The 26,191-nt window shown below is 32.7% G+C and overlaps 1 protein-coding gene across 3 annotated transcripts in view; it reads left to right on the top strand.

Moving 5' to 3' along the window:
• Positions 1–1,780: 1,780 nt before the first annotated feature.
• The window catches only part of LOC143063291 (uncharacterized), a 57,976-nt gene continuing 33,565 nt past the window's right edge, over positions 1,781–26,191 (top strand). For all 3 annotated transcript variants that reach the window (XM_076235350.1, XM_076235349.1, XM_076235348.1), the window contains exons 1-7: positions 1,781–1,857; positions 10,625–10,707; positions 11,053–11,100; positions 12,665–12,791; positions 15,338–15,381; positions 17,239–17,298; positions 21,883–21,967. In XM_076235350.1, the coding sequence (XP_076091465.1) occupies positions 1,821–1,857; positions 10,625–10,707; positions 11,053–11,100; positions 12,665–12,791; positions 15,338–15,381; positions 17,239–17,298; positions 21,883–21,967 (484 nt within the window). In that variant the 5' untranslated portion in view covers positions 1,781–1,820. The remainder of the gene's footprint in view (positions 1,858–10,624; positions 10,708–11,052; positions 11,101–12,664; positions 12,792–15,337; positions 15,382–17,238; positions 17,299–21,882; positions 21,968–26,191) is intronic.

Genomic DNA, 26,191 nt, shown 5'->3' with positions numbered 1-26,191 from the left:
CAAAAACATAAGTTCCTGGTTCGATCACCGTTCCGGTGAGAAAATTTCCAATCCACTATTAATGAATATGTTTAAACTAACAATAGCCACACACTTGACTTTGTGGATTACATTATTTTTTTCATCATCCTACATATGTCTTTTGATATTGTTCATACATGTAAATACTAAAAGTCTTACACTGTATCTATATATTTTGCTCCGGGATCCGAGACCAAAACATAATAAAATAGATAAATTAAAACTTGCGCTTTAGATTAAGAAAGGGTGTGAAAGATTTTGTATCATTTTTTCCAGTTCTTCTGGAGTCCTTGAGCCCTTCCCTCGCCAACAATATATAGTTTGCTTTATTTGTAAAAGAGGCTAGTTACGCTACTGTAACAATATTATCATCTTAGATTAACCTCTCCAAACTTAAAAGTAAAGATCACGCACCCTTATTGTTTAGATTGATAAAGACTTTTGCATCCGTCGACATTATCTTCGATTAAAGTAGTATTGATCTGACAACCGCTGTGCATGTATACTTTAACGGCCTTTAAATGAATGACAAATGACAACATTGTCATTTTTTGAAATGACAATTAAACTGTGTTGGAAAGATAACATAAATACACTTTCGTTTTTCGTTTTTTGTTTTTGTGAAATCAAAAATGAAAAATGAAAACACTTTCATTTTTCGATTTTAGTTTTTGAGAAATCAAAATTGAAAAATGAAAATACTTTTGTTTTCCGTTTTTTGTTTGTGAAATCAAAAACGAAAAATGAAAACACTTTTGTTTTTCATTTTGGTTTTTAAGAAATCAAAAACGAAAAATGAAAACACTTTCGTTTTTCGATTTGGTTTTTAAGAAATTAAAAACGGAAAATGAAAACACTTTCGTTTTTCATTTTGGTGTTTATGAAATCAAAAATGAAATATGAAAACACTTTCGTTTTTTGTTTTTTGTTTTTGATATTTCAAAACGAAAAACGAATGGACGCAGATATACACCGACCGAACACAACTATTGTTGAGCTATATAAAAAGAAAGAGTTGTGGTATAATTGCAAATGAGACAACTGTTCAACAAAGTTTAAATGAAGTGGACGACCTCATGTCCCGTAACAACGAGAAAACCCAATACTGTATGATCGGCTATGAAAAGCTTCGAAATGAAACATAGGATTTGTTTTTTTTTACAAAATTTACTTCGGGATACTATTTTATGATCACAAACAAGCTTCTATCGTTTGGTAGAAATCCAAGTTAGTTTAAGAAAGTTATTAGAATTTCAAAATCTATAACCACAGAGTAAATTTTGTGGAAGCCGCCGACGACGACGACGACGGAACGTAGGATCGCTATGTCTCGCTTTTGAGAATAAAATTCGCAGACTCTTCAAAAATCATGTATCCACTACTAACATATCAATCAGTACACATCCAACAACCAATTGATTTAGATTAAAAACGTCATTAACAGTCAGAAAAAAACATGACCTTGTGCAATGCCAAACTATAGGTATCAAAAGATTATAGTATGGTGAAACTGCATATGTGTTATATAAAGTCTAACAGTCTAAATATTGACAAAGACAAGCTGTGCACACCAAAAACTTGTACTGAAGACTAAAACGAATGTCAGTGTACCGCATATTAACAAGACTGATAACAATATTCATATGTATCTTTTCTGGTGGCATTTGACATTCGGTGACAAACTTTGGACTTTCTTCGCGATATAAATGTTTATATATTTATATATTATATCATTCTATATATACTTAACCTTTACATGTACTAAAAGTAACCATCATTTGACAAGATAAGCTCAGACTATGGACACGATCATGGACATGGCTCTGTTAATTATAGGTATGTTATGACTTCTTCTGTGACTATTTGGTATATTATTACATGTATTACAAATAGGTTAATTATACATTTGGTTTACTGTTAATATATTGTATTCCAATTGACCCTAGTCTCCATACATGTTTTTTTTCTTCGGAACTTTTCCTCTCTGCTATGGTCTCAATATACAGGCAGCCAAATGTGTCATTTAAACATACAAGCAAACAAACATACATCCATTCAAATAGAAAAATATGACTATATCGATCTTGTTTCATAAGAGACTGACAAAAGTCAGTTTTACAACACATGCTACAAAAAAGAGAAAGCTATTCAAAATTGGAATAATAAAAACGATTACAAAGACAAGATACAGTGTAAAACATTGATGTGAATGCATGTTAGCAGAGTTATAGTTAAATGATTATTTAATTTTATATACACATTTATTGATTGAGAATAAACTGTCAAATAAACGTTAACAGATTCGACTTATATTCTCATATGTGAATTATAACATAAAAAAGGATATCAAATTGCAAAAGTTCCCGAAATAATTCATTAACGGCTTATAATGCATGATCCATTATAGTGTATTTTAGACAAGACGCCACCTAAAACCATCAAGATAACATCCTAAGACTTTTGGTACCTATATGACTCGATAAATAAATATATTTGATAAAATACACAGTCAAACATATAAACTTATAATGAACATTTGTTGTCGGTCTATTTCCTTTCATGTAAAAGATTTAAAACTATGCCAATCGTCTTTCATATCTGTAAAAGTGTTGTAGACAAATCAGCGAAAATAAATGCTTTTCCAGTTGATTCCTTGTTTCAATTTCAATATAGATATTCTTTTCTTGGAACATGCTTGACACATGTGCGATCAATCTCTAGCTAAAGATATAGAATTACATGAGGTTGAATGATTGACTTGCGAGCACATAATATATGAGCGATAATTTTATAATTGAACTAAAACTGATACTTCAAGATTCCGCCGTTAAACATTTTGAAAACAAAACAACACTATGAACATCCAATAATAGTTTTTCTCGATATCGTAGCTAAATTCTTACACTTAATCTATAAATTTCCAAAACGCATGTCCTGGTGGAAACTTAAGTGCACTATTTTTTTTAATTTGGCAAGTGATGTTTATAGCTATCAAGGATACCAGGATTATAATTTAATACGCCAGACGCGCGTTTCGTCTACCTAAGACGCATCGGTGACACTTAGATCAAAATAGTTATTAAACCAAACAAATACAAAGTTGAAGAGCAGTAAGGACACAAAGTTTACCTTTTTCAGATATGCCCAACACCGATTTGGTAAAATATACTCATCAATAATTGTCCTGTTGTGGTTCCAGAATTGAACAGGCTCTTTAATGTAATTGAAATTTAATTGCTTGTAATCGTTTGTATTGCAATATAAGCTGGTTAACCACAAATGGATTTTTAGAAAGATACTCAATGCAGATAATAGACAAATTCAACGGCCGAATAATTATTATGGACAAATTAATCAAAGGAAAAATATGAAATATGTTTGAACTGCAATTTGCAATTGAATGATACTAAATGTTGGTAATAATGTTATCGATATAGACCTAAAACAATTCACATACATTCAATTCAATTCTTTATTAACCAACTGTTTTACAACATATAGGTATAATTTATATATTCTCAATATAGATTACAAAAACAGAAGAAAATAACAAAGTAGACAAAAGTAGTAATACATAAGTCAATGCTTCTTTTTGTAAATATATTTGGGTGTAAAAGCGTTGACCGCACTCTATACAAAATCTACCTTGGTCAACTTTGTGAAAGGACATTCGTTTGCTAGAATCATGAAAACACGATTTATTTCAAGTTTTTCTTTTATTATTCCGTTCACTTTATTGTGGAATCTCTTGTCATCATGAATGTTACATTTCATTTTGTAATGAATGTTAAATTCAAAATGACGAGAGATTGTTGTAGGCCGATTAAAATAGATTTTTATAATGAAACATAAATGTAGTATAATTATATACACATGAAAATAAATAAAAAAAAAAACCATATAAATAAAATAGCAAATATCAAATAAGTGTAACACATTTTGTATAAATTTACAAAAAGAACCCAGTCATTTCTGAGTTTCAGTGCTCAAAATATATATTTTCCTAAGCATAACCATGATTAAAAATTATAAAAAAAAATAAACAGGTGACCTCCATGACAAATATGTTGTTGTCCCCGCAGATAAAGACCCAAATAACATCGTTTTTGTGTGTAAAAGTCACTACATCAACTGCTTGATAAACGAATTAGGTATTGACAATTCACTTGGAAACTCAACATATACCCTCACGACATTGCTGGGTCTTCCAAGTGCTCCACGAAACCTCTTTCTAAATTATTAACATCTATTTTATCAGCAATCAAAGACGGGCTTCAAAGTTATTGTGAAACTACCTATTCTAGAGGTGGCGTGAATCAGATGTGGATACTTAAAAATTCAAAAGATCTTTTAGAGTACATACAATCTAACTCTCTTTCATCTTGTAACAGTATTAAAACATTTGACTTTTCTACTCTGTACACAAGAATTCCACATTCCAAACTAAAAGACAAATTAAAAGAGTTGGTATTACTTTGCTTCATAAAAAAGAATGGCCAACGTAGATACAAGTATCTTGTCTTAGGGAGGGATAAATCCTACTTTGTAAAGAATCACTCTGATTCAAACAAAAAATTCTCTGAAACTGATATTATCAAGATGCTTGATTTCTTGATTGACAACATATTTGTTACGTTCGGAGGACGTGTTTTTCAACAGATTGTCGGCATTCCAATGGGAACAAACTGTGCCTCTCTACTCGCCGACTTGTTTTTTTATTATTATGAGGCTGACTTCATGCAGGAACTTCTTAGGAAGAAAGACAAGAAGTTAGCAATATCCTTTAACTCTACTTTCCGCTATATAGATGATGTTCTTTCACTAAACAATTCAAAATTTGGTGACTATGTGGAACGCATCTATCCAATCGAACTAGAGATAAAGGATACTACAGATACAATTAAGTCGGCTTCATATCTTGACTTACATCTAGAAATTGACAATGAGGGTCGGTTGAAAACAAAACTTTACGACAAAAGAGATGATTTCAGCTTTCCAATTGTGAACTTTCCATTTCTAAGTAGCAACATTCCAGCAGCACCTGCATACGGGGTATATATCTCCCAATTGATACGATATTCCCGTGCTTGCATTTCCTATCATGATTTTCTTGATAGAGGTTTGCTGCTCACAAGGAAGCTATTAAACCAAGAGTTCCAAATAGTGAAGTTGAAATCATCCCTTCGTAAATTTTACGGACGCCATCACGAGTTGGTTGATCGTTATGGAATAACCGTTTCACAAATGATATCGGATATGTTCCTTACGTCGTAACTACAATCCCCTTCCCTTTCATGAATATGACCTACCGAATCAGACTATTTACCGGATTTGTAATCACATAAGCAACACGACGGGTGCCACATGTGGAGCAGGATCTGCTTACCCTTCCGGAGCACCTGAGATCACCCCTAGTTTTTGGTGGGGTTCGTGTTGTTTATTCTTTAGTTTTCTATGTTGTGTCGTGTGTACTATTGTTTTTCTGTTTGTCTTTTTCATTTTTAGCCATGGAGTTGTCAGTTTGTTTTAGATTTATGAGTTTGACTGTCCCTTTGGTATCTTTCGTCCCTCTTTTATTACCACTGGGTCGATGTCTCTGCTGGTGGACATTTTGTCCCCGAGGACATCATCCGCCCAGTAGCAAAACTACATTGCATGAACTTACGAAGATCAAACAGGAAACTGGCTCGGACGTCGCCCAGTATAAAAAGGTCCGAAACAGACGTCACCATGGACACGGTGTCGTCTGATACGGCAGGTGTCCCCTCATCACCAGACATGACAAATATCTCAAACACGACTCATTCAGATCATCGTCCTAGTGACAATAACAATATTACACATATACAGCCATGTTCAGTTCTCCTTAAAGACATTTTGGTGTTTGATGACACAGTACAACACTGTCGCATTTCAAAATGTGAGACCAAAGGCTGCAAAACTTGTGCTATTTTAATTACAGATGCTGAATTCACTAGCAATTTGACCAAGAAGTCATATTTTACCAGAAGTTACGATGATCTGAATTGTAAATCGATAAATGTCGTCTACGGATTAGAGTGCAACCTTTGCGGATTGGTATACGTCGGTGAAACGAAAGGAAGGCTTAACAAACGTATGTGCGGTCATAGATCAGACATTAACCTTAATGCTAACGACATTCTATACCAGCATTTCAATCAGCCCGATCATTCCATCGTTTCTATGACAGTTCGCATCATCGAAAAGATAAACCATAGCTCTAACAATCCTAATCTTTCAACGACTCTCCGTAGACAAAAAGAAGACTACTGGATTAGACAATTGGGAACTGCAACACCTTATGGCTGCAATGACAAAATTGATGGTATAGGTATTATATCTAGTCCTTCGTGTAACTCGGTGAATGTGATGAATATTTTCAACTCGACTCCTCGACGTAGACGCAGTCATGGTAATCGTCATTATACATCACCTTCTCTGCATGATGTCTCTATTAATGACTTGCTGCCATTCATACAAAAGCCGTTAGGTATTCATCACATTCGCACGAAACTTTATTCATTACCCCTTTCAAAACTTCATTCTCTGTTCAATTTATGTTTGGAATCCACTGTTACAAACCCTCATTCAAACCAATACAAACTTGAAGCTATAATTTCGGATATTGCAAGTCACAGACTTTTCAAGCCAGTTCGCATTGGAAAAGATGAAAAAGAGAAAAGATTTTTTCTTAATCTTTCCTTTGCCAACAAAGGTCTCGATGGCGTCAACCTAGGCAATATCCTTCATCATAAATTAGTACAATCGAAAATACCTCCTTATTTCAAAGACCAGTCTGTACCAATAATTTCTTATACCTATACCAAACCTATTACAACTAAAATTTTCAATTACAAACGCGTTTTGCAGGATCTCGATATTGACGACTTCAAGTCTAAACCTCCTGATTGCACTTGTGCTAGTTCCAAATTCACATATAATCCTGCTGGCCACGTTATTACCGGTGACCTTAACATTGTTAATAACACTTCTCTACGAAATGTGTTATCGAAAGGTCCCAAATATCGTGAGCCTAAATCCATCAATTGGAAATACAACTTTAAAATTTTGATGGATTCAGTCGAGGATTATGCCAGGCAATGGGCTAAGCGCGAGAAGGAAGACGTAGACACTCTTTCCGAATGGATTAAGGCAGTGAGTTCGTTGATACAAATCAGAATTAAGAAACTGAATGGGTCCATCAATGCCCATGCTACGTCAATCTTTAAAGACCCAAATGTTGCAAAACACCTATCCGACCTCCATGACAAATATGTTGTTGTCCCCGCAGATAAAGCCCCAAATAACATCGTTTTTGTGTGTAAAAGTCACTACATCAACTGCTTGATAAACGAATTAGGTATTGACAATTCACTTGGCAACTCAACATATACCCTCACGACACTTACCAAAGAGGAAATCCTGGATAATCATAGGTCTGTTCTATGTTCTTTTGGAATTTCAACCAAAGATGAAGAACTGGATCTTCCATCACTGTATTGGATACCTAAACTACATAAGTGTCCTTACAAACAACGGTATATTGCTGGGTCTTCCAAGTGCTCCACGAAACCTCTTTCTAAATTATTAACATCTATTTTATCAGCAATCAAAGACGGGCTTCAAAGTTATTGTGAAACTGCCTATTCTAGAGGTGGCGTGAATCAGATATGGATACATTTGTACTTAAAAATTCAAAAGATCTTTTAGAGTACATACCATCTAACTCTCTTTCATCTTGTAACAGTATTAAAACATTTGACTTTTCTACTCTGTACACAAGAATTCCACATTCCAAACTAAAAGACAAATTGAAAGAGTTGGTATTACTTTGCTTCATAAAAAATAATGGCCAACGTAGATACAAGTATCTTGTCTTAGGGAGGGATAAATCCTACTTTGTAAAGAATCACTCTGATTCAAACAAAAAATTCTCTGAAACTGATATTATCAAGATGCTTGATTTCTTGATTGACAACATATTTGTTACGTTCGGAGGACGTGTTTTTCAACAGACTGTCGGCATTCCAATGGGAACAAACTGTGCCCCTCTACTCGCCGACTTGTTTCTTTATTATTATGAGGCTGACTTAATGCAGGAACTTCTTAGGAAGAAAGACAAGAAGTTAGCAATATCCTTTAACTCTACTTTCCGCTATATAGATGATGTTCTTTCACTAAACAATTCAAAATTTGGTGACTATGTGGAACGCATCTATCCAATCGAACTAGAGATAAAGGATACTACAGATACAATTAAGTCGGCTTCATATCTTGACTTACATCTAGAAATTGACAATGAGGGTCGGTTGAAAACAAAACTTTACGACAAAAGAGATGATTTCAGCTTTCCAATTGTGAACTTTCCATTTCTAAGTAGCAACATTCCAGCAGCACCTGCATACGGGGTATATATCTCCCAATTGATACGATATTCCCGTGCTTGCATTTCCTATCATGATTTTCTTGATAGAGGTTTGCTGCTCACAAGGAAGCTATTAAACCAAGAGTTCCAAATAGTGAAGTTGAAATCATCCCTTCGTAAATTTTACGGACGCCATCACGAGTTGGTTGACCGTTATGGAATAACCGTTTCACAAATGATATCGGATATGTTCCTTACGTCGTAACTACAATCCCCTTCCCTTTCATGAATATGACCTACCGAATCAGACTATTTACCGGATTTGTAATCACATAAGCAACACGACGGGTGCCACATGTGGAGCAGGATCTGCTTACCCTTCCGGAGCACCTGAGATCACCCCTAGTTTTTGGTGGGGTTCGTGTTGTTTATTCTTTAGTTTTCTATGTTGTGTCGTGTGTACTATTGTTTTTCTGTTTGTCTTTTTCATTTTTAGCCATGGAGTTGTCAGTTTGTTTTAGATTTATGAGTTTGACTGTCCCTTTGGTATCTTTCGTCCCTCTTTTAAAAGGTTAAATCTTGGTACTTTGTAATTATTTTCGATCGAAATGATCGGAAGTTTGAAAGTAAGCATGAACACAATAAACTATTTCAAGAATTGTTAATGCCGGCGTCACACATTGACATGTAGACCGACGTGCACCAAACGTACAGAGAAAATTGACAAAGTTGGTATACGTTAGTTGAAATCCAGAGGAACGCTTAGCAATCATTAAACGCGCGTTGCATAAGTTTGAAGTACGTCGAAATACAAAGGTATATGCTTGGTGAACGCTACAAGCAGCATAACAATTTTCATCCAGCTCAATGAATGTATACCTATACGCTACACGCACGGTATGCATATGCTACAAGCGCGTTTAGCGCGGTACAGATAAGTTTCAGACCCGTTTAGGGCACGTTGTATACGCTTCGAGATCGTTCGACTTGAACTTAAACGTATGCGGTATGTTTGTTACAAACACCCCATAATAGAACGTCCAAGATACGACCGGGACGCGTCTCAAATACGTTCAAGAAACTTTTTTCCTTCGTAGCGTGCATTCAATCTACGTAAGACAAACGCCAGGCATACGCAATCATACGTTTCTTGAACGCCCGACAAACACTTAGGTACGCTTCTCGTACATCCAATACACGCTCAAAGCTCGTTGTGCACACGTTACAGATATGATTTACAGGTTGAATGCATCCAAAATTACGAGCGTATTGATAGCGTACATGATTTTGTAACACGCACAACGTACGTCGGAGCTATATCCTGATGTGTGACGCCGGTATAATAATTGGTCTAAATTCAAATCGATCATTTTTTAAATAATATGCAAAAAGGAGTAAATATTAAAAAAAAAAAAAATTCAATGATAGAATTTTACGATAAAATACGAGAATATAACACTCATAATGTGCTTTCAGAAAATAGATAGAAACATTGGGATATTTTCTTTAAAAAAAAAGAGGCAAATTCAAAACACATTCCTTTTTCAAAGTAACATTATCTGAAATTTGGAAACTAAAATCAACCAACAAAACATATTTTGTTGTAGTAGGAAACAGTCGTAAACGTATGATGAAGCACTATCTTTTTATCAATTGAAAAGTTTTGCGATGAATTAGTCCTTTTCTAGAAATTTACCACTTTCATGAAAGATTTAGACTGATAGTGTTCTGCTGATGAAGAACTTAAGTGTTTCTGTTGTTCTGTTGTTTGCCGTTTATATTTGATGTGTATGTCTCGGTTTTAGTTTGTAAGTTAGAATTTGTTTCTCTCAATCGACTTTTGAACACCGGCTTAATACTGTAGCCTTTATTTAGACCCCAAAAGTAACGAAAGACACCAGATCTACCTTATTTATTGATAGCTATTTTCGGAGTGGTATTTAATAGAAAACAAATACAATGAAACGGAAGAGACAATGTCGTTACAGAAAACCGACAAATTGGGCATCATTTGGTATTCAATACTTAGTTCTTCAAAATAAAACAGGAGTTTTCGAGTACTCTTCAACATTCCTATTTGAACATTTGACTGTACACTGAAAGACGTTCCCAATTGAATATATGTTCATTTGCTTTGCACTTTCGACATATTATTTGACCTTGTCCGTATGTTAGAGGCATACACATCAAACTATATGTGAATGAAATGTTTTACAGGCATTGCTTGTTTCCTGCCAAATGTGATCTTTATTCAAGCAACAGTAACCACTTGTGGGACACGTCATTGTGCAGCTCACATGGTAAATTATTATTGATTAAAAGTTCATTGGACTTAATTAGTTGATTTCTTAACTTTGTTGTTGTTGGTATGCGGGATAACTGCAGCCTTGTAAGTACGAACCATGTTAAAGGCAAATGATATTAGTTTAACCATACGACAGTTGTCATGGTGAGGTGAACTATAGTTGTTATATACATTTCATCTTTAACATCGGAATTATTTTCTTTTCAAATTTATTTTTTCATCGTGGTATTTGTAAATGTTGAATAAATTATTTTTCACAATAATTTGTATTTTTTTGTTAGGATGTTTTTCATACTTAAACATGTACTTGCCTTATAATTTAAACACACGTTTATTTCAGTACTGTGAACTATTGGTAAACAGTGGTGGTTTACAAGGACAATGTCAGGTATACAATTAATCATACATGATAAAAAATCTTAATATATTACTTTGAGACTGTCATACGAGTGAAATGTTAAGCTACCTATTAAAATAACAGGTAACAAAAAATACAGGGCTTGTAATAACTATCATAATGAGACAACTATCCAAAAAAGACCAAAATGACACAGAACTTAACATCTATAGGTCACCGTACGGCCTTCAACAATGAGCAAAGCCCATACCACATCATGATATTCTTGTAAGAGAGTTGTAGTTTACAATGTGGTAAAGTTGATACCATCTCTTCGTAAAATTTATGAACGGACGCCATCAAGAGTTTAATGACGTTATGAAGTAATCATATTACAGATGACAACGAAGGCGTGCCAATTGTCGTTACTTTTCCCAAAATTTGAATTACCGATTCAGACTAATCACTAGGTTTTTTAACATCAAGCGGTTGTTTGCAAGTTCCTTGAACACAACACCTTTCACCAAGATGATATAAGAAGTGACATAAAGATTCAGTTTCAAGTATTAAACTATTTAAAAGACGCACAAAATATTATAAATTTCATTTGCTTATACTTTCTGAATACAACGGCTTGCAATCTGTTTGTTATCAAGAAAGCTCAGAGGTGAGTGCTTCGGTAAAGACAAATTTAACGACTGTTTTTCTTATTTTTTTCCAGTGAATCTTGCATTATCAAATTACTTCCAACCGTTCCAGAGATTGATAACGTTTAATATTGTCCGTTTTTTTAAACCCCCTTTTCTTATTTAACTTAGAATGCGATATTGTTTTTTTTTTAAAATTAGTCTCGTTTGTATTTGCTTCGCACCGATCTATTTATCTAAGTCATTTGCAACTATTTTTCCCGGTTTTTTCGTATGTTGTGCCACTACACTACTGTCCCAGGTTATGGTAAAGGTTTAGCGCCCAAAACATGTTTTCCGACCACCGCATGATGTCGCTTGTTCATGTCTGTCATACCTGTCATATTTGGTTTTCGTAAATTGTATGGTATGAATAAGGCAGTTAATTTTTTCTTTTGAATTGTTTCTCGTTTTTTCTTTCGAGGCCTCTTATAGCTGACTATACGGTATGTGTTTTTCTCATTGATGAAAGCAATACGGTGAACTATAACCACTTCTATTTTTGTCATTACAAATGTACAACGCAACAGTCAAATTTTAATTATTTAAAAAAGCTCGGCAGGGTCGCACTTTCAATATCAAAAATTACCCTTGTTGTATTGGTTGAACCTATATATGTCTTAAATTTCCTGATAATGAATAAATGAAATACGTAAAAAGTATATAGCTACTCCATCTGGCAAAATTAACCTCCTGTAAAATTGCCTTTTCTTTTTAAATCCTTTTTGTTTATATATCTCCTACCAAAATAGATATCATAGGTTTTGGGGTTTATTCTCTCTGTAAATGGTAATGATTTCAGGTCTTATTTACAGTTGACATTCAAACATTTGAGGTTTTCAGCATACCAGATTGAGTTAAATCAAGACACTGTTATGATATATGTGAAACAAAATCTTTTCTTATATATTCTATCTAAATAAACGCAGACTTCTACATGGTTAGTCGGACATATGCATACTACAACACTTCAGTCTTGTACAGCAACAGGAGCTGATAAAAATCATTGCTACTGCGTTTCTCAGGCCTGTGTGACAAGTGCCAAGGAATATTATGGTATGTATTGTTAATACAATAAACATGTTCTAATACAGTACAAACAAAGTAAAATCACAAAAATACTGAACTCTGAGGAAAAATTCAAAACGGAAAGTCCACAATCAAATGGCAAAATCAAAAGCATAAACACATCAAACGAATGGATAACAAATGTTATAATCCTGACTTAATATTTTTGTGTGTGTAGAAATTGTGCATTATGCCTGGTTTTTAAACTATTTAAACCTCACACTGGTATGACAGTCGCATTAAATTCCATGATATTGACAACAATGATTGAACAAAACAGACAGTCTAAATAGGTAAATTGTCAAAAATAGGGTACATCAGTAAAAATTGTGTTATAATCTTTATAACTATAAAACAATAAAATATGTAACAAAGAAACACAAAGAGACATATAGACAAAGCACATTAGCAAAACTGAAAGATAAGAATACACAAATGTATCATAACACAATAACAATTTAAACGAATGTAGAGGTACAAAGCTGTGTGAGGTCATTATTTTCCTTGATAAAAAATGCAATCTATAATCTACTTCAAAATCATATTCGTCTGATAGTTTTTCGTTGCCGATTTGAGAATTTACTTTTTAAAGTTCAATCAATGATAGGTGTAATAAAAATGTCATTGTCCAAATTTTAAAACAAAAAACGTGAAGTTTTGTTAATTTATCGCTCCAATATAGAGACATTCTCACATATTAGATATAGAACTTTAATGTAAACTATCAAAGAATAAAGCCAGATTTAACATAACAAAATCTTATTGAGTCACACTGCATAGGTTGATTGATTATTGGTTGCTTAACGTCCAGTGGCAAATATGTTATGCATGTTCAGGACGATACACACTGAATAAGAAATCATGATGTGACCTATATGTGTTTATATTTGTCTTCGTGTCAGTTCTTAACTTTTGTAATTCATGTACACCTTTTACTCTATCAAATTATCAACTAATATAAGGGGTGGGTGAGGAGGGTAAATAATTATATCCTGATTATCTGTTAAAACAATGTATTGCTTTGCTAAATACAATCTTTCTAAATATTTCATTCGATTCAATTAAAATTGTTGAAAAAATAACCACTTTTCCGCGATATAAATGTCATTACAAGAAGAAAAAAAACATAGCCCCCCCCCCTCTTTTCCATAAATTATTTTGGTACAATAAATTACTTACAATGTGTTTTGTATTTGTCATACATCGTTATCGAAAGGTAACAACTTATTTGTGTCTTTCTTCATGCAGTTACAGTAATACTTGTATTGTATATGGATGGTAATTTTAAAGGTTTATATCTAGACTAGATTAATAAGTCAGTTTTATTTCATATTTTAAATGAGATATAGGGCGAATTAAAACCTGAAAGAATTAGAAAGGAATATCCCACTTTATTGTGGTCGGTAAAATAGGATGCTAAATTTTGCAAATTTTTATAAAAAAATGATATTTTTTAACGTTATATAAGTCAGATAATGCATATTTTAAGGTTTTTCTTGTCGTAGAACACACCTCGGGGTGTCAGGTTTGCCCAAAAAAGACCTCCCTACGGTCGGTCTTTCATTTGAACAATCCTGACACCCCTCGGTGTGTTCTGCGACAAGAAAAATCTAAAAATATGCATTATCTATAACATATGTATCATAGAAATACAAAAAGAAAACCATATGGACAAAGGACATTACCAAAAACTAAAGACAATAATACAAAACACTCATAGAACAAGAAGAAAAAGACTGGATGCGTGAGTACAGAGTCACGCCAAATAGATAAAAACAGTGAAAGTGATATTTACAAAGAAAAAACAAAAGAATACTTGAACACGTTGCACTGATGAGTCTTTTGTAGTTGAAGCGAGCATCTTGCGTAAACATTTTAATATTGGTTTCAATGATATGTAAATAGTTGTCTGAATTGTAATTTAATCTTTGTCGATTTTGATAATTTGACTATTGTGGATATGTTTGTCACGTGATGTATGCCTATTATTAAAAGCCTAACCTGTTGACGTAATCGGACTTGCTCGGACTTACTCGGAGTTCATGCAATTCCAAGAGCTTTCGTTTGTTTTCTTGATTCCTCTCTTCTTGATCGCATACATTACGAGATTTGAATATTCGAAAACTGCTGTCGCTTTAATTCATAGGATCGACTGTTAATGATAAACGAAGAAAATGAAATATGTAACATTTGGTTTTATTGTTTTATTAGATCAGAGTAGGCCAATTAAAATGGTGACTTAGATCCCATATAGATTTTAGAACACGGACATGGGACATAGGCGGTACACTGAACATCGCTAGTAAACATGCACATTCTTTTTGTAATGGCGTACCGAGTCTCTTTCGATATACTTCGATTGATAAATTTATATTATCGTTTGGGATCCTCATAGGAGTAGCCGTTTAAAGATTTTTCATGTTTTGTTTCGTTGTATCACACGCGTTAATTTTCATTTTCATGCAATGACTATAAATAACATAGAAAACAATATACTTTATGAATTTTGAACAGATCGCTTTTACAATTTATAGCTCTTCATCATCAAAATCTCCACTGTGGAAGCCATTCATGTGACGTAAGCCATATTTATTTTCTTATTTTTTTTAATTTTTTTTTTGTTTTGATAATATTATGAAACATCATTATTCAGTGGTTTTGGGTTAACACAATAACAACGACTAAAACAGTATACAAAATTGTAGTTTGGATTCTTCTCCCACAAACTGATCAACATATATTTTCAAAAATAAAGACCTCTGTAATCCCTGTAATAGTAGTTGAGCTATGCTCCAAAACCTACCTTATTTAAAACGCTTAATATAACAATATGCGTCGTCACTGACACTAACTATCGCATCTTTTAACCAGCATTGTTAGCATAATAAAAAAAGAAATCTGGGTGGATTACACATGAGACATTTATCAACCAAACTGACGACCTTGCAGTTGCCATATGTATTTTATGGGGAGTAATGTTATCATCATTTTTCATGCAATGACATTTTATTGTATAGCAAAACTGTTTGAAACATAGTGTTGTCTCTTTTAACGATGGTTAGTATGTGTATATGATGTGACCAACAGTTCTTGTTTTGTCTTATTCTTTGTTTGGAATACTTATCTGCAGTAAAAGACAAAAGACATCCGATTTACAATGTTGCACATCTGATGTGCATTTTTATCAACGGAAAAGACACGTACAAATGTTATTGAATGTCAACACTGAATTACTGACTACTTGAATAGTCCTCTCGAGCTCAGGAAAAAAACTTCCACTAGCAGTATTATCGTCACTGTTGCTTTGAATCTGATCAAATATACTAGGCTTATAATTTCATGCATTTGTAAGCTTTTCGTCTACAAAAGACTTGGTAGCACTCGAATAAAATAGTTGGAAGGCAAACACCAAACACGAAGTAGAAGAGCATTTGAACCGAAAATTTGAAAAGCTGTGTGAAATATTTTTTAAGCAAAATATGCTTGAATGTAATGTTAGTGTAAAAAGGTGATGCTTACCATTCATGAGCACTAGGGATCACCCCAGTTTTTAATGGTGTGTGCACGGTTATTGATGGAGAATGTTTTCACTTGATTAGTTTGAATGTTTCTTTGGTATGTTACACCTGCCTTTAAAGGAAAACGAATATATCAAATACATCTTATGTATAACCGGTCTGAAGAAAGCATTGAGAACAAAATCTCCAGCTGCCTTGTAATCGACCAAGTGAGTTCAAAAAACCCATCATAGAACATTGTCTCACAATTTATTGTATGCGACTGTCATACAATTGAGAGGTTTAGCTAGCTATTTAACCAGGTTTTTTCCCCAATATTTTCTACATAGGAAAACTCCTGTACGAAGTCAGGAATATGAAGCCTGTTATCCATTCGATTGGTGTGTTTGAACTTTTTATTTTGCCATTTGCTTTTAGAATTTTATTCGGAGTTCCGTATTTCTGTTATTTTACTGATAAGTACGAAACCATCTTTCTTTTTGAAGAGGTTCAGTTCATAAAGACTACGTATGTCGTGTATAAAACTAGTCTGATAGGAGTAATAAATAAGACCATTCTTGACCAAGGATCAAAGAAAGAAGACGAAATCATCAACCCGTCACTATATATAATCCTTCACAATGACCCAAACCCATACCATTAAATAAGCAATACTTAAAGTTAGAACTATTGTCTTATTTCATCGTGACCATGTCGGATATATTATCAGTATGTAATATGTATTTTTTTGTCAATATACACACAGCCGAAGCCAGAAATATTGTACGTTAGGTTATCATAATCGAAGAAGCCCATTACATAATAATAGATAATCTTCACATGTATCATCCTTGAACGTCTTTTGTCGTGGGGATTAGGTTTGAAAAAAGCATTATTTTACCATTCTGTATAATAGTATGCTTATTTTTGATTTTCAGGATTATTGTTTGATATCCGATCATGGAAGAACGCTTCGCTGTGCAAATAATAACTTACATGTAAGTTAAAACAAATATAAAAAACAAATTTCTATTAGGCAAGTCAAAAACTCTGTAGAAGTGCAATTTAAGGTTGCCAACAATTATGAAATGTTCCAATAGGTGTTGATTAAGGGTCACACTTGGGTGCAATATTTTTAATCTGCAGATCAATCCGACTGTATTACAACTAAATGATCAATAATTACCAGTTTTACAATCCTAAAAATGGTATTATTTTCATCAATGTAGCAAACAGGTGGATGCAGTCATCATGAGTCCAAAATACGCTCAAATTTTCATATTATTCTAAAAAAAACTTACGAATGATATATATATGTTACAGTAAATAGGTGAAATTAGGAATTACATGTAATTACTAAAATTTAGGAATTACATGTAATTCCCGATGCACTTAGTAAATACAAGTAATTCCTAGAACTGCCCAGTAATTACTGATTTTAGAATGAATTTTTACACCTATTTACTAACTGTTAAAACAATGTTGTAATATGGTCAACTGACCAAAAGTTATGGTAATACTAATAAGAAAATCAGTGAGTATTCAGCTATCAAAATTTTAAGGGTTTTGCAGAACCCATTGTCTCACCTACTTTTGCTGTGAGTCGCTGGCCCAACAAAAATAGGAAAAAAAATATTTATAATTTTCCTCTAGATACTATCTTTTGACTAGTTCTGTCTATCAAAATTTGTTAAAATTCAGAATGGTTTATGAAATCTAAACTTTAACTGCAGAGTGTATGTTATGTTAACTGGAAAAAAATCGTCCGTTTAAATAAGTAATATACGAAAAAGCATAGTTATTTTTACAAACTTTATTTCTAGATATTATCTTATGATCATAAACAAGCTTCTGTCCAATTTTGGTAGAAATCCAGGATATTTTGAGAAAGTTATTAAAATTTGAAAAAAATTAACCACAGTGTGAATGTAATGTTAACTGGCATAAAAACTAAGTCCCCTTATAAGTAAAATACGGAAAAACTTGATTTTATTTTTACAAAATTTACTTCTTGAAATTTATCTTTGATCATAAACAACTGAAGCTTCTGTTCAAGTTTGGTAGAAATCCAGGATAATTTGAGAAACTTATCAAAATTTTAAAAATATAACCACAGAGCGAAGAATGGAGTATTTTTTAATCAACAGCATTGTCTATGGCAAGCCGTTCTCGTCAAAACTATGTTTAAACTATTTTTCGAAAAATTTACACACTGAGAATTACAACAAAGGACACTGAGATTTAAAAACTTCAAAACTCACACTGAGAATTGAAAATTACACACTGAGAATTGAAAATTACACACTGAGAATTAAAAATTACACACTGAGATTTCATAAAGACGCACTGAGATTACAAAAATGAAAAACGCACACTGAGAATTGAAAATTACACACTGAGAATTGAAAATTACACACTGAGATTTCAAAAAGACACACTGAGAATAAATAAACTGAAAACACACACTGAGAATTTGAAATTACACATTGAGAATTTAAAATTACACACTGAGAATTTAAAATTACACACTGAGATTTGTGCGCACTTTTTATGCGCACATATCTAATTAGCATACTTAATCTGAATCTATTACAAGCTTAAAACAACAAGGGGACAGAACTCGTTAGTCTTTCGATTTAGTTCCAAATTATTAATAAAAAAACTTTAGAAATACAAGAACAAGAAAAATACCCACTTACTCTTATTACAAAATATAACCAAATGGTGAAAAACTTTATTAAAATTATAAGAAAACATTGGAACAATCTGCAAAAAAATGCAGTGGAATTGTTACTCAAGTGTCTATTATAGCATATAAACGTAACAAAAATATAAAAGATTAACTAGCAAAATCAGGGAAACAGTTGGAAGACTTTTGAAAAGGGACACATGTTTAATTACTGGTAGTAATGATCTGAATTATAGGCAACAAACTTATGAATATGAGCTATGTTAAGTCTTGAAATTTATTACGAATGTTGGTTGAAGGAATCGCATTTCATTATAATGACAAGAGTTCTTGAGATCAAGATATTAATCTGTTGAATTATTCATCTCATGAATATTCATTAGTAATTTACATATTAATCTCAGTGTGTATTTTTGAAATCTCAGTGTGTAATTAACAATTCTCAGTGTGTGTTTTTCAATTTATTTCATCTCAGTGTGTAATTTTGAATTCTCAGTGTGTGTTTTTTATTTTTTTAAATCTCAGTGTGTAATTTCGATTTCTCAGTGTGTTATTTTAGGTTTTTAAATCTCATTGTGTATTTTTTTCGAAAAAAGGGTTTAAACATAGTTTTGACGAGAACGGCTTGCCATAATTGTCCTATATTAGTTATCTTAGAAAGTCTTGCTGATTGCTGAATAAAACTACAATAGGGAACAATTTGACAATGATTGAATTTAGTAGTGTCAGTCCTTTGATTATGACCCGTGTATATAGCAAAATCCTAAATACACCGTTTGGTGGTGTGCCTGTCAAATGCGGAACGTACAGATAAGGTAATAGCTGAATATACTATTTGTATCGGTATCGGATTCGACCCGGAACTTGTTAATGATTGGCAATATTAATTATGCTGAAAACAAAAGGGTCTGGAGTGGTGTAATTTTTAATCTACACCATTGTCCTATATTAGTTATATATAGAGTTGAATTCTTTGATTTGTCGTTTTTACCAGATGACGGCTGACAAATTGGACCTCGTAATTTTAGTATTATAGATTAACCATTTTCCAGTTTCAATTCACAAACACTGAAGAGTATGCACTTTTAATGTGCCTTATAATCCTTGATACTTAAGGATGTACTTAGGTGAGGTTAGGTGAAAATTAATAAATTAAGAAGTTAAAATTGATACCATAAGCTGGTAGAACATTAATTAAGGATAAAAATAAGCAAAAAAAAATTGATAGGTCATGGACCTCCTTTTTGAGATATTTGAGATTTAAAATATGGCGGGAAAAGGCTGACTCAGACTTTTACCTTATATTTGCATTGGTATTATAAGGTCTTAAAACAAAAGAACGAAAATTAAGAATCTTCTAAAATTGTGGTAATTGACCTTTCATGGGCTATTAAGTCTTATAGGAAAAAATAAATGGGTGTTATGGGGCAAAATATTTTACATTGTATTGTATGGAAAAACACCAAGGAGTCCGAACATTTGACACAAATTCCAAAACTTCACTTAAGTACATCCTTAAGTAAGCCCTAAAAATCCCTACCCCTTAAAATTTTGATATCTTGAATTATGTCTTTAATTTTTAAACAAATATATCAAGTTAGTAAATAGCTGTAAAAATGACAAAAAAAAATCAGTAAATACCTGTAATCACTGAAACAACTAGTAAATACATGTAATTACTAAATTGACTAGTGATTACAGGTATTTACTGAAATGTTTAGTAATTACGTGTAATTCCTAATTTCACCTATTTACTGTAACATATATATTCTATATCTAGTATCAACATTGTGTAATCCGTTATGGATAATTCGGATAAATGAGGCGTATTTTTGTCTCGGTGATAAAAAAAAAAGACTTATTCATAACGTATATGTGACGTAATCAACAAGAAAACTCGAAACTGATAAAGTCACACATAATGGATCTAGAATGCATTATCCACGTGGTTGCCTTAAAAAAAACCCACATGATCGATATGAATTTGGTTGCAGCAGTTTTGAATGTTTCGAGATAGGAAGAGATTTATGACTGAGAATATTAATGTTTTCCTTGACAAACGTAGCGAAAAATGTCTTGCAACTCAATCCTTATTTTTAGTAACCTTAAAACGACCTAGATTCAGATTGGTATAATAATTGTAATGTAGCAAAAAAAATCACTGACGATATACTAGAAGTGAAACAACAAGATTATTAATTATTTTTAAGCAGAATTCCTCAGTAGAATCAGGAAATGGGGAATATGTCAAAAAGACAACAAACCGACCAAAGTGCAACAGCGAAGACAACCAGTGGGTCTTCAATGAAAAAGAGAAAATCCTGCACCCGGAGGTCGGCCTCAGCTGAGTGAATCAATATTAATACCAAAACATACGTCATTCTTAATGACATGACAGCCGTATTATAACTAAATTCCGACTTTACTGAGAGGGATTGTTGCAAATGAAACCTGTTTAAACAAAAAACAAAAACAAAAAAAGGAATGAATTCATCTAAAACTGATTCAGGTCACTTTAGGAACGATTTCTGAAATTTAAAACTGCCATTCGAAGGAAGTGAACACTAATTCGTGATTAACCCACTACCAGACATGTATTTAGGACTTTACCAACGACCCGAATCTTCATCAGAAAGTCATAATAGATATTGTTCAGTATGGCAACAAATCGACCAGCCGTACCATTAATCAACTTGTTTTTACGCATACTTCGCACATGCTATAGTAAATGAAATTTCAAATTTCGAAAAAAATTCATACTACTATTAAAATGCCAATGTTTTGTTATGAAAAAAGCATTTCCTAGAACAATTGTTGTGATCTAGAACAAGTAAAACTTATTTTAAGCTTACCGTATTATGGTGACATTTAAACTTTATGTTTTTCATTATAGAAATCTGGCTGTTCTCCTTCGCATGATGCTAATACAGTCTGTTATTGCAGTACACAGAAATGTATTGATAGTTATCTTTCTATAGGTGAATTTATAGCTGATTATCAAGTCTTAGTATCCATACAATCACTTTAATATCTCACATCATAATTCGTCTGCTTATAGGAGGTCTTGCGCGCCTTTGAACGAGAACTAAAACCTGATATATTTGGTGATATTTTAAACTTTTATGTCGATATTAATGCTGGTTGACGTTTCCTCCTCGATGTTATTAGTAGTCAAGAAGTCATTAGTCATACATTCATTTTCTTATCAACTGTGTTCGGTGCGTTATTTTTTAGAATTTTTGGTTTGAGAATTTGGCATACGAAATTATTACCCTGGTATGTTGTTAGACTGTTAGTACTTTTTTGCAACATGACCGAAACTATAACAGATAGGGAAAATCGTATCTTAGTCAATAAAGGCAACAGTAGTATACCGCTTATCGAAAGTCATAAACCGATTGAGAGCAAACAATCCGCGTTACAAACTAAAACTGAGACAAACACATCAAATATAAGAGATAAAAACAACCAACACTTAAGAGCAACAAAAATCCAAACGACAATGCAACACACACAGAAACGAACTATAAGATAACAATTGACACTTTCTTGACTTAGTACAGGACGATAGGCAGAATAATCTACAAAAACATGTAAATAACCGAAATCTCAGTCTGATTGATTACAGGATAATTGTTCTTTTGACCTTTTGACTACCAAATTCATCTTAAATACATCAAACAAACTAGGTTTGTACATTGTATGATAGATATCATCATCAACTAGTAAACGTCCCATGCAGACGAGGTTTTATTTCTTTATTTTTATTGATTCATATGCCCGGCCACGTCCACTTAATTTTGTCCATCTGACGAGTTAAGCCTTTTTCAACTGATTTTATAATTCGTTCTTATGTTGTACTGTTATACCACTGTCCAAGATTAGGTGGAGGATTGGGATCCCGCTAACATGTTTGACCACGCCACATTCTGTATACATGTATGTGCCTGTCCCAAGTCAGGAGCCTGTAATTCAGTGGTTGTCGTTTGTTTATGTGCTACATATTTGTTTTTCGTTATTTTTTTTTTGTTATATAAATGAGGCCGTTAGTTTTCTCATTTGAATTCTTTGACATTTTCATATCGAGGCCTTTTATAGCTGACTATGCGGTATGGGTTTTGCTCATTGTTCATTGTTGAAGGCTGTACGGTGACCCATTGTTGTAAAAGTCTGTGTTATTTTGTCTCTTGTGGACAGTTGTCTCATTTGCAATCATACTACATCTTCTTTTTTTTTTTTATATCCTTAATAGACTTCTTTCCATTTATGTTCATTTTAAAAAAAGTAAGACGTGTACGATTTAGAAAAAAAAAGTCCATTTCTGTTCATTTTAAAAAAGTAAGACGTGTATGATTTAGAAAAAAAAATTATAACATCAATCTCGCATATATGCATGTTTTTAGATTCATTTGCCTTATCATACCTTTTGTATTCTGAAAATGTGACACAGTTTCGTATTAAAACTATTATAGGAAACATGATACAACTGTTTGTTAGTATTTTATTTCAAAATTTAATTATCTTGAGTATATGTACCATTAATCCGTAATTAGATATTAGCAGCATGTCAGATAACGTTATGCACATATGACATATATCTTACAGCACCAGTATATTTACTCTTAACAGAAACAAGCTATGTTCTGTAATATTGCTTTATAAGCATACCTAAAGTCGATAAGTTATTTTTTTTTAAATTAGTATACGCCAAGTAATCATATAACACTACAAGTATTTGTTCAATTATTAGGGCTTTCCTCTATTCTATGGAAAGACCTATTGTATTTGTTCTGATTGTTGTTTCTTTCGTCTTCCGCCAAATTGGTTGCGTACCCTGGTTTATGGTTTTGGAAGATGTCGCTTAGATTTTGTACATTTGATATCGAACACTTATTGTGTTATTGAGACTGACCCTGTTTAGTGGAAGACTTTTTGTTATAAGAGTTATCTCTCCAAACACTGTTTTCTATGTGGTGAGATCTCCTCCTTAACCATAAAAGAAAGCGATAAATTTATTTTAACAAATTGCTTGCTATATCCTCAGGATTTTTGTCCAATTTTGATGGAAGTGATACGAAGAGCCCATATAATAGTTACTTCCCCTAATGCATTTGATAAGATATATGCATATGTAACTGGTAAACCATAAATCTTAGATACATAGTGTCTGTTGATTTGAGGTCCTTAGTCTAAAGAATAGAAATCAATGTTAAAGTCAAAGGTCAAGTTCAAATTCTAAATTTTTAGTTTTCCTTGTTACTTTATCTCATCGGTCACTATTAAAGATATACATATAAGGAACAAGTGCAAAATGTTTGGCTTATTGTGATTAATTATAAGACATGAACATTTGGTCCGAAACAATCAAATGACATTTTATAAGAGTTATTGGACCTGAAATGATTCAATTTAAGGTTAAGGAAGATTCATGATATATCGCCATCTTTGATTGTACAATTGGAGTACAAAATGGGTCTAGCTATTTGCCCAAATCTGCAAATTTGGAGACAGATATGCAATTGAATGGTTAGACAGTTTATTTCTAGAAAAAAAACTTGGTGATTTATTGTAAATTCAAAGTATTTTAACTAATATAAAATTTTGTGTTTTTTAAATCATTTTTTTTTTTTAAATAAGCCATTCAAGGAGAGACCACTCTTTTAATTAAAAATATGTGCTGGACTGATAATGAATATCTTTATTATTACTTGTAGCAAGAAAACAAGTTCGGTGACACCATTTTTTTTCTTAAAACATATTATAAAACCTATCTTCTCACAATTTATTTCAAACTTCTATAGCATAGAAATTTTTGTATGCACACAAATGTGTTTTTTTTTATGAAAAATCTAACCAAGTTTAGGCATAGCTTGGAAAATAGCACGGTGACCCACAATTTTTACTATATTTTTGAAAAAAGCGTAGTAAAATCTTCAGTGTGACAAAGTAAACGAAAATTCTATCTCAAAAAGTGTTTACTTATGATCTACCTTAAGTGATTATTACTACAACTTGGAACATGATAAAGCCAAAGGGTCTCTTGCAAACTGTTGGTTAACATGTGACCTTGAAAAATTTCAACCGAAAGTGACCTTGAATAAACAGGAAGTAGCTATTTTAGCACTTTTTCATTGAAAAGTACATATAAACTAAATGCTTTTTTAAATATCCATACATAAACCTATCATTTGAGACCGTAAGTGAATTTCAGTCAATCGGATGTACCTAATATTTCCAATATTACAGGCAAAAGTATATAGAAACCATATATTTTTGGAATCAGTGTAAATAAAACGTGAGACCCGACGTGACATTTTTTTAAACTGTTGACAATTGTCTCCCTTATTTCAGGCAAAAATATATAGACACATTTATTTATTGAATTAGTATGAAGAAACCTATGCTTGAATGCCAAAAGTACCTTTGAGTAAACCGAATATAGCTTCTCGTAAATAATTCATAAAAATTGATGTGGAAAGACCTAGAATTGTTCTCGGTTTTTTTATGATCTCTATATTAGGTCAAATCAGGAATGTGTCTCCTTTCCAAGCGTCTGTATGTAAATGAAATGTGCGACTAGCTTGCACATTTATGGTCTGGCATCTCTTGACTTCGTAAAAAATATTGGAGCTTTAATTACTTTCATTTAGCAAAATCTATTCACATTGTGTTGTTGGACATAGCCAAATCAACTGAAACCAGATTGTTTTCTTTATTGTTCTAGTTTTATATCGATCAGTTAAATAATATTTTGATACAGTATGAAAGCCTGGTAGAAAGTAGAAAATTCTGTCCCTGGTCGACAAACAAATGGAAGCCAAATATGACAAAACAAGATTTCTCGCAGGAAAAAAAAAAAAACACGAGGTCGAGCTGCCAATATCCAATCTACATATACAGTAAAATATTTAACTCCGCCACATTCTGTATATATGTGCCTATCCCAAGTCAGGAGCATGTTATTCGGTGGTTGTCGTTTGTCGATGTGTTACATATTTGTTTTTAGTCAAAATTTTGTGCATAAATTAGCCGTTAGTTTTCATGTTTGAATTGTTTACATTTGTCATTTCGGGGCCTTTTATGACTGACTATGCGGTATCGGCTTTTCTCATTGTTGAAGACCGTACGTTGACCTATAGTTGTTAATTTCTGTGTCAATTTGTCTCTTGTGAGAGTTATCTCATTGGCAATCATACAACATC

Source organism: Mytilus galloprovincialis, chromosome 2, assembly GCF_965363235.1.
Source record: "Mytilus galloprovincialis chromosome 2, xbMytGall1.hap1.1, whole genome shotgun sequence".
NCBI classification, from domain to species: domain Eukaryota; kingdom Metazoa; phylum Mollusca; class Bivalvia; order Mytilida; family Mytilidae; genus Mytilus; species Mytilus galloprovincialis.
This window is presented reverse-complemented; position numbering and strand designations above follow the sequence as displayed.